The sequence below is a fragment of the Silene latifolia genome, chromosome 4 (genome assembly GCF_048544455.1).
Source record: "Silene latifolia isolate original U9 population chromosome 4, ASM4854445v1, whole genome shotgun sequence".
In the NCBI taxonomy this organism is placed as follows: domain Eukaryota; kingdom Viridiplantae; phylum Streptophyta; class Magnoliopsida; order Caryophyllales; family Caryophyllaceae; genus Silene; species Silene latifolia.
In genome coordinates, this window is record NC_133529.1 from 4351935 (window position 1) to 4362960 (window position 11026).

An 11026-nucleotide genomic window follows, 5' to 3' on the forward strand; every position below is an offset into this window, starting at 1 on the left:
TTCTGATATTACATTTCATCTCTCTATAACAAACTACTTCTCTCTCTATAACTAATTCTTCTTTTACTCTAAGCTTCTATACACATCAACAATGGTGAAGGTCTATGTTATTCACACATTCCTTTGCCACAAGTCCAATATCTATATTTTCCAATGGAAGACTAATTTTTCATGTTAAAATTAACCTAACCGAAATGAATGACCTCGAAAATACTCATTATTTCTACCTCTCTTAAACACGGATTTTAGAGTAAATGGTAAGAGGAGCCGAGGTTTGAACTACTCAATATTAACTTCGTCAACAGGGGACGGATGATAATTTTACACTGAAAAAAAAAGAAAAATCGGAGGCTCCTCCCGACATAACTAAGGTCCTCCCCTTCAATTAAACTTCATATAGCACACAATACTCCCATGATTCTCGCCATTTGTGCTGCTGCTCACAACTAACTGAACGTGCAAAATAATGTACAAATACATCACACAGTCACACTTATACCTGTGTATCATTAACATTTAGGTCCAATTTTTGCGCTGACAAAACACAGTCCAAAACTACATTACAATTTACAACAAAACAATCATGTATTTATTTATTCAAAAGTATATATCATATTACAAAATATCATAATTATATACATCAAAATTTCATCCCATTTCCTAAAACCTATGATAAAGAATACCAACGGTAGAAAAAAAAAATTACGGAGTATTACAGTATACATGCCTCGCAATTTCCCTACAGTATTGTATAATCAGCTGTTAATTAAAAACCCGAGCTAATCCTACATATTTACATACAATAAGGCTTGATTATTATTTATTATTTTTATCGTCTTAAGCGAAATTAACAAACCTTTCTTTTCTAACAGCTAGACCGCCTGCTAATCTTGATGAACTCGATTCCTGAAATTCCTGCAGCACGCTAATCAACGCACGCGCCTTCTTACTACCATGACAACTTCCATCGGCGACAACTGAGTAAATGTAGGGCATGATAGCGGCTTCCTTGGCTAAAGCCGATACTACTTCATTTCCGACATTTTTACATAATGACAATAAAATCGACACACAACATTCTTTCCCAGCTCGAGAAATCGAGGATTTAAGTAGGCCTATGATCAAATTCAAGGCCGAGGATTTTAAAATCACGATAGACCCTTCAGTTTTATCGGCTAAGGAAGCGAGGATAGCCAATGCATCGGATAAAAGCTCCGATCTTTGAATAGACGATATTAAACCGATTAACTCAGAAACAATCCCTGCTTCAAGAGCAATCTTATGGTTTCCATGATACAATAATAAACCGAATATCGCAGCCATAGCGTTTTTCTTACCGGTTATTGTACCGTCTTTAATTAATTCAATTAAACCCGGGATTGCTTCTCTTGTTGAACCAATCAATTTACGATACTTCTCAACCGACGAGAGGTAAAATAGCGTTGCTGCTGCAATTTGTTTCGATTCGGTTTTAAGCCCTTGTCGAAGGACTAAAATAACAAGCATTAATCCGCCTTCTTCAATAACCGCCTTTTGACCTTTAGTATGCTTCGCCAGCTTCAAAAGCGCAGCAATCGCATTTTCTTGTGTATTTTCATCACTTGACGTAAGAAGGTCAAGAAGCGGAGCCACATTACCGACTTCAATCAACACTGTTCGATTAAACACGCTCGACTTCGTTAACAACCGAATCTCATATGCAGCCTTATTTTTATCCTTGTTCGTGCCATAAGTTAACCTCCCAGCAAGAAACTGAGCCAAGAATCTTATGGCTTCTTTATAAGCTAAGCCAGGTGGCAAAACCGTCTTCGTCGAATCCTTACCCTTCTTCCCCGGTGTTAAAATCGACACACCGTTTTCCGAACAGAATTCATGGATTAGCTTCTTGAGAGTGGAATTTGGTACTAGTTCAGTACTGGTTAATTTTTCCCCTGTTTTGGGGCAGAGCATATGCCCTGCCCCGAACCATTTCCGGATCGAAACCCGGTCGTAGGTCTGACCGGTCGATATCGTGACCGGATCGGTCATTAACTCGAGCGAGATCGGACACCGGAAATCTTCGGGATTTAGAGACTGCAAAAACCTTCTTTCCGACATTTCTCCGATTTGGTTTATTATTTGTTCATCTTCTGAATCCAATGAATTAAATAAAACCGCTCTACAATAACACATAAACCCTAATAAATTACTAATAAAACAATTTTCGCGTTCGTCATCTTCGATATTATTTAATTGATCTTCCAAGAAGACGACATCTTTATTACAATCAACCCAATTCTGAATCCCTAAATAATCCAAGATCCATTTAATCGAAACCTTCGCAGGTTCGAGCTGGTTCTCGAATTGATTCAACATGAATTTGACCCTTTCCATGGCCCATTCATCATTCGGGTCGGTTTCGACTTTCGATTTTCGAGCTTGGTTTGCTAGTAATTCAACTGATTCCTTCACTTCACAGCTGATTTTCAGTGAATTTAGCTGAACTATATCGAATGAAGCCGCAACCGATTTTATTAATAACTTAAATTGAGAAGTAATACACTGTGATTTCATCAAAATATAGAGTCTTGAACCTTCTCGAGTGAAATCTTGTAGTAAAAATTGAATTTTTTGTAGAAAAAAATGGAGCTCAGATAAGCATAAAATTAGTGAATTGGTGTAATTCGGACAATTTTCTCGGATTTCTTCGAAGAATATATGAAGAATTCCTACTTGTCGAAATGTTTCACGGGTAATTTTCTTTTGTGTTGGAAATGTTTTTGATTGGAAATTGGAAATGTTATGACAAAGTGAAATCAAAGAGGTTAGTAATATTGTTGGAGATATCGATTCACAAGGCCGAACTGCCGGAAATTTCAGTATCCGGCGCTCGTTTGGGTCGATTTTTCGGATCATTTTGGGAGCGGGCGAGGGAAAACAGAGAATGCTCTGTTTTATATTTTTGTTTTTTTGTAGAGAGTAGAAAATGAGAAGAAAAAATCTCACAAGTTGAAATGAGAGAATCTTGTTGCAAAGGTTAGTTAGCAGTATTTATTATTCTCCCCTTCCTTCTTTGAGTGAGACATGTTCGTTTTAAATAACACGGTAAGTCTCCTTTAAAACGATATTATCCTTCCTAAACTTAAACAGATCAAGTATATATATATATCACTTGTATATGTATATATAAAAATAAAATATTTGTCTTATATACACAAGTATTTGATACTTAACCCGTTTTAGACTTAAAATGAATAGTGCACTCGAAATTTCAGATGTGCAACATAAAAAAATACTCCCTCATATTCACTATAATATTCCACATTGCTTTTTGAGTAGTTTTTGAAAGAAATGGGATTTGTAGTGGAAAATAGATGAAATAGAAAGTAAGAGAGAAAATGTGGGGTCACAAGTCCTAAGAACCACAAATTATTAACTAATAAGGAAAGTGGAAAATCTGAGTGAATTTGTCAGTTTTAGAAAATGTGGAAGATGCTAGAGAATAGAAGGGAGGAGTTAAATAGATATTATGCCATCTACATTCTATAGGAAAAAAGCATAATATTTAGGGAAAGATATGTATAATTTCATTTATTTATTTATTTATTTATTTGTTTGTGCGTAAAGAGAGTCACGAGGGCGATTTTATTGTTAACGAGATTTAATTTCAGGTCATGAGTGTCATGTCTCTCGACTTTATCAACCAAGTTAATTGACATCATCTAACATATCCGATACAAAGTACGTGAATTTTGCTCGTTTTATAGTTAAGATGGATATGAAATCTTAAAAAAGATCCAACTTACTTACTATTATTTCCTAATATTAAAAAAATTAAAGAAGGATAGGATCTATGAAAATACAGGTGGCAGCCGACTAAGCAAGTTTAACGCTGAAATAAGTTCAGACACGTGGGGAGGTGAGGTTGGTTAAGGTATTTATGAGTTCTGAATCTTGGATCACGTAAACGATGTCGTTTAGAAGAGGTTTATAGTACGGACAAGATTATAGTGATGTGGGAAAAGGGCCCACATAACCGACCCAACACGTGGGACAGTTAAAAACTGACATGTGGCACGTTGAACCAGGGGTATTTTGGGTAGGTTCGAGTAAACTTCACCGAAAGGGACAGTGGTGTAGAAACCAGAAAGCAAAGATATGCAATGAGACTACGTTAGTGAATAGTGATTGTGGGAAGCTTGGGGGAAATGCTAATGATGTTGATTATTATCGCGTAATCTTAAATTATGGGAACAATTCATTGGTTAGTTGAATATGACTAGTTGCGAGTTTCAAACTTTCAACCATTAAAATATTCTGCGTTATTCTTAGCTTATTAACTATGATATCTAAATCAGAATAGATATTGTTTATACTTCTATGTATTCATGTTTTTGAAGTTCGGAAAGTATAATGTTGAGTTAATTTCATCTGCTGTAAACTTTATAAGTATACGATTGGGTCGTTTTGTGTAAATGTATACGGTTATATGTTGATTTAGTTTAAAATGGAAATGTTGACTACGTTGTATCCTTTTGTTACACGTAATTTTCAAAAATATGATGTTTTTGTACTAATAACAAAACAATTATAAAAAGAAAAAAAATTGAACCTTTAAGAAAAATATGGTAAGTAAAAGATATAAAACCGTCAAATAGTGAAACTGAAAGATAGATATTTCAAAACCAAAAAGAGTCGTATATATATTTATGTTTGACTTAGTCATTTTTATTTGTAGACAACATCAGTTAGTCAATGCCCTAACCCGGGCATATGTTGTGTATTATTATTACTAGCTTGTATATAGGATCTGATGTAATTTGTTATTCAATGTTGACCATAATTTGTATATAAACAAAGCTGAAGATGACTAGATGAGAAAGAAATACTAAGGTCAATATTCTTATAATAAATGCAATCAGGTATTTTCTTCATCCCGGAAAACTTGTTTACCTAATTATGCTATTTTGAGATGTCTTATTTATTTGTTTTTATAGGTAATTTGTTCATCAGCATAAAATTGCTTTGATCATCATCAACAAAAATAACATGATATAACTACAAACAACTTGATATCAAACTTTGCGTAAAAGTTATAATCCAAGACCGATGTATTTGTCATGTATATAACCGTTTTTTCATAGAATTTGTATATTTTAATTGATTGATATCCCTAAATGAAATGTACTTCGTAATTGATATAGTACAACAATTGTACAATAACATTATATACGCTGGATTAATGCAAAATTTACAGACTTACAATTAGACAACCGTCTGCCATTGGAATTTTAATTTATCCTTTACGAATTATATGTGATGGTATTTCAACTAATCCTGCGTAAGACGACGACAACAATATTCGCTTTTGTGGTAAACCAGATCAAATAAAATACTACCCCTTAATTAACGAGAAGACAAACTTGTTGCTATTACCTCGACAACTACTCTTGAGATCCGCTTTAGCATTAAAATAACGGATTTTCTAATACGTGCCTTAGGACACATGATAATAATCTAATTAGGGAAATATTGTTGAGAATATTTCATGATAAATTAATTTTTAAACTCATATTTACCATAATTCGTGTAATAATCTTGAAAATCTTTCCCTATTTAGCTTATTATCATGTGCCCTTAGGGCACATGTTAGAAAAATCCAAATACAATAAATATCGACTTCTTAAACAAGAATTTGTGATGGTAATTTTCAATTGGTATGCGTTAATTTTACTATACCGAATTACCGACATAAAAAGAACCAATCCAAAAATTGGTACTATTGACAAGTACGTAGATTGGTTGAATACAATAATGTGAAAGTTTAAACATCACTCGTGATTCATATACTATATGCAAGGTTGGGGTTCATTGGATGCTTGAAATCTCAGAAATCTAATGAGGTTAACAATTCCATGCAACTTGAAACGCAAACATGTTCCTTAACAGTACATGCTGTCCAAATACGACAACATTAAGCTTTGTCATTAATCCAACAGTACCCTTTGTTTTGGTACATAACCTCTGACCTATTTGTCTATTACTCCGTATTGATCTAATTAGTTTTAGCCTAATTGTTTAATTATGGTGATGAATGCTATTGCAGTTTTAAGACAACTTTTAAAGCTTGCGTATGTATGTTAGTTTTCCAATTCAATTTTTATTCGGCTTTATATATACGAGTAGATAGTGTAGTAACAATGTAAGACGGTTTTTCATAAGATTATCGTAAATCAAAACATCCCTAAGTCACTAATGCCGATCAATCGATCAGGATGCTCTATAAGAAGTGTTGCATGGAACTAACATAAACTATAACAAAATTACACTATGATCTATATGCAGATGGCAGTTAACATAGCTTGTAAAATCAAATCATGAATGGTGATATTCATGACCAGAGTTCAATTCTCGTCAACAACATAGTTGCTCAGCTGTCCTGGTGGCTCCCGTTACACACAAGAAGAAATATGAGTAACAAGATTAGATACTTTGCATATTTTCTATTTTCTAATTTATCACTAATTTTTATAAGAGACTGTTTTATGATTTTGCCGAAGATAATTTAATTGATTACTCTCTTCGTCTCGGTCATTTATTATCCTATTTCATTTTGAGTGTTTCAGCCAATTGTTATCCTTTCTATATTAGGATTTGATGAGCAATTTGATCTTTCAGACTCAATTTAGTCCACTTGTCATCTTTTAATTAGCCCATTTCTTTTTCCTTAGTTTTTATGCTAAAACCAATGAACAACAATTGACCGCGATAGAGGGAGACGGGAGTACTTTTTAATTGGCTATTAACAATTAGTACAAAATATCATTAACCGACCCTATAACCATATAGTAAAACGTGGATAGTCAGCAATGGTTGATTAATAATCTCGTGTTGACGCCTAACAAATTAAGATTAGGAAGAAGATGTAGTCTCGGTGTTCCAATAATTCGTCGACTAATATAACGCGCAAGGCTTAATCTCCATCTACGTCACTTTGTTAGTTTTCGCACTAGTGATTATTATTTGCATGCATGATCCATGACGTTGGTTAGTCTATTTGATCAATCACGTACTCCTTAAGTATAATTAACATTGTTGACGCTTGACCGTCAAATCTATTGTCGCATTTTTTAACATTAAGGCCCATAAACTAAGTTCAGTTCAGCTGTAATAATTTAGTTCAGTTCAATTTAATTCAAAACTTTTTAGACAAAAAGAACAAACCCTTAGTCTTTCTAGAAAAATGTTAATATAACATGAAACATAATATATAGCCGAATTTTTTGGTTTATTGGTGTTATTTAGCAAAATAATTAGGGAAGTAGTGTTCGTTTGATAGTATTTGGACTTATGTTGTCCACGTCATCACTTGTATTTTTTTTTTGTTTTAGGTAAAGCGCCGTTAACCAATAGCGGCTTTTACAAAATGTCATCGTCCAAATATTTGTATCTGTTTAAAAAAAAAAAATCTAGGAAAGCCGCTAAGGTCCTTAGCGTTTTCCACAAATTTTCACAAATTTCCAACAATTTTACATGGGTACACTACAATATGACAGTAGGTAAGCCGCTAAGATTCTTAGCGGTTTTGCCTTTTATATAAAAAAAAATCTTAAGTGAAACCGCTAAGATTCCTAGCGGTTTCATATAAAAATTGGAAAAAAATAAAAAGTGATAACGTGGACACCATAAGCCCAAATACTTTCAAACGAACACTACTTCCCTAATTATTTTGCTAATCAACACCAATAAACCAAAAAAATTCTATATAGCCTTCAATCCCAACCTAATTCATTCTATTTATTTGACCATTTGACTTTTTTATGGTTTTCAAAACAACACTTCATCTCTATTTTTCTCCATTTATATTATATTTTTGGTGCTGAAAATATACTTTTATAAAAGATATTTTTATTTTAATTCTTCTTAATTTTCTAAATAAAAAATGAAGATCATAATTTGACAAAGTTGACTTCAAATAGCAACTGAATAAATTGGATTGTAGAACGTGTAATACACTAGAGTTAGAATAAGGGGGGAAGATGAAATGAAAAAAAATTACTCATTATATATAGAAGTGTTTTTGATAAACTTATCGCGAAACCATCTTTTATAAGAACTAGTTACTGTTAGATTGATATTAGCCATGTTTGGTACTCAGTAGATTAATATTAACAGAAACAAATTAGTTAAGCAGATTATAAATGACAACTTGGATTGACATGTTTGACTAGGATATTTCAATTAGTAGATGTAATAGAAGTGTTAGGTAATTAGCGGGTTTAAGTTAAATAGTTTGTATCCATGTGTAAATGGTTCACATATTCATTTTTCATAGTCTTCTAATGTGAATATGCTAGGGGAGCAGCATATTGAAAAATCCAGTGTTTCAAATTCAATATGTCATTTATCACACTCCAATTAGCAGATTGGTGAGTCAAGTATGTTAAAAGTCTTGAATATGCTGAAAATTTAACAATCCGCCAATTACCATACCCCCAATAATAAAACTTAGAATTATTAGAGTATAAGAAAATGTGAAGAAATTGTAGAAAAATGATAACCTTTCTCTTACAAAAATCAGTTGTAATTTATAAGTTATCACGTATATCCGAGGTTCACCCAATAAGCACCAAGATAACGGTTGGGAGTTCTCTGCTCAAAAAAAAAATATTTGTAATTTTATAATTAAAATGTCTTAGTTGTGGGGTACACGCGCAATTGGGCAAATGGCGTTGCCACAAAGAAAGTGAGGCCCAACTATAATTGGCCCACCATTTGGCCCACTAAATCAACTAATGCAAGTACGTACGTAATGTTAGAGAGAAATGAAGAGGAAACTCGACCAAGGCAACTAAGCAACGCATTAGGTGAATCGAGACTTTATTTGTTTACACACAATTATATGAATCAACCATTTTGTCCTTAATTACGTTTGTTTTCTTGTAATTTAAAAGCGCGGTATAAAATAGAGGTCCATGGACCATGGTCGACGTGCACATCAAGATGACCAATGTATTGAGATTTTTCGAGTTTAGGTGATGATATTTTCGATGTGAGAAGTGTATTCGTAATATAGTTAATTTGTTTGATTGAACGATTAGTAGAATTGATGGATAACTAATATACTCTACAAATCTACAATACATACAAAAATATCTAAATTAATAAAGTTTTTTTTTTACCTAACATTTATCCTGCTACCTCACAAAGAATTACCTAATTAAAGTACTATTTATCAAAGTTTCTCTACGAATAAAAACAAATTTCCATTAAAAAAATCGAACACATGTCATTGACTGAATGACATACTCCCTCCCATTCACAATAAACCTCCCTATTTCCTTTTTCGGTTATTTACAATAACCTCCCTATTTCCTTTTTTGACAAGTGTTTGTGTGGTCCAAATTTAATTGTATGGTGGGGTAGTGTATTTGTGTGATCCAAATTTAATTATATGGTGGGGTAGTGTGTTTCCTTAATTTTTGTGCCAAAATGAAATGGGAGGTTTATTGTGAATTGGAGGGAGTATATGACATTGACGTGTCTCCTTTTTGTTCATCTTTTCTACTCTTAAATTTCTTTGTAGCTCCTAAGTCCTAACTTCTAATTATAAATTTATTCATTGTCATCATACTTAAAGTTGTGCATTGGGCTAGGGCGGGCCGGGCTAAGTGCCACGGCCAGGACACGACACCAAATGTGGGGGGTTGAGCGGGCCAAGGCAAGTCTTGGTGGTTTGGAGTCTTGAGCCTAGTCCACTTAGTAGCGGATCAGGTTGGATCACCTTTGTTTTTTTTAAAAAATTTTAGGGTTGGGATCGATTCGGGCCGAGATAAATATGGCAATTAGCCTGGCCCGAGGTGGTGCCCGGGCCGTGCGAGGCTGGTCGGGCCGTTGTAACTCGTCCAACGAGATTGGGTGGGTCGGATTGACTAGCAACGACGATGCAAAGTTCTAAATCTCTAATCATACTCTTTTTTATCCGACAATCAATGGAGTAGAGGTTCTTCACCTTAACTATTGTTATGTCATTTCAAGCACAATAGCACTTATCATGGTATAACACTCAACTATTCGGTTTTAACCATCAATTTAAAGAATATCGTAGAACTTAAAAATAAAAACAAAAATTGAATTGGGTGTTAGGGCACACTTAAAAGATCATCAAAACGGGAAAATAATTCATCTCATATCAACCAACCGCGTATAAAAAAGATCGTGGACTGTTAATATAATAAAGTCAACTTGAAAAAAAATCAGAAATTTCAACTAGAAACTTATTTTATAAGTGTGGCAACAAATTTGTTTGGTAACAAAATGGGTTTGTTTTAGTAGGGAGGAATGTTTTTGTCTATGAATATGAGACCGACATCGTTAAGATTGGTGACAGTTAAAAATCTAACAAAAATTAGAAGGATACGCACTAAATATGGAGGATGTAAGCTGTAGTTTGGCTACTGTTGTATGTGTAGCTATTAGCTAATGCTCCTTGGAAATGGGGTCTCAACGACTATTACGTTTATACAATAATGATCGTTTTGTCTTGGCGTCTAACCGCGTATGGTCCTATCAATATCGTCGTCAAAATTATGTTATCAAGCTTATAACTTGAGAAATTCAACTTGAATTATTGTAGTAGCTTTATAATATTGAGTCGAACTTTAACCCAAATTGCAACACTAGTCCAATGTCCGAATGACCCAATTCGTACCCATCTCGAAACTTGAACTGCGGAACCGAGCTTGACCCGTAACTCGAATAGACCTAAATCAATATGACCCAACATGGATGTTTATTGTTACAAACTAATCATGCATTATCTCTAAATAACTTGATAATAACAGACCCGGAAATGAAATGAACCGATCCCTAAATGATCCAACCTAGCCTGATCTAACCAAACATTTGCGAACTCAAAATGACCTAACTTGAACTGATTAGATTTGATCCCGATTCGGTTGACCTGTTTATCAGGTCTAATTAAAGGTAGGCTTTTGTAGGCTTATAACTAGTAAAGCTAAGGGACGCAGAAACAACACGATTCTGG

General features: G+C 33.8%; 1 protein-coding gene across 1 annotated transcript; it reads right to left on the bottom strand.

Annotated features, from left to right (window-relative positions):
• Positions 1-566: 566 nt before the first annotated feature.
• LOC141652638 (U-box domain-containing protein 19-like) lies at positions 567-3036 on the bottom strand. The gene has a single exon (XM_074460182.1). The coding sequence runs from the start codon at positions 2893-2895 to the stop codon at positions 838-840; it is 2058 nt and encodes a 685-aa protein (XP_074316283.1). The 5' UTR covers positions 2896-3036; the 3' UTR covers positions 567-837.
• Positions 3037-11026: the final 7990 nt, after the last annotated feature.

Coding starts and splice junctions, on each gene's coding strand:
- LOC141652638 (XM_074460182.1), bottom strand. CDS start 2,895: ATGATCCGAAAAATCGACCCAAACGAGCGCCGGATACTGAAATTTCCG.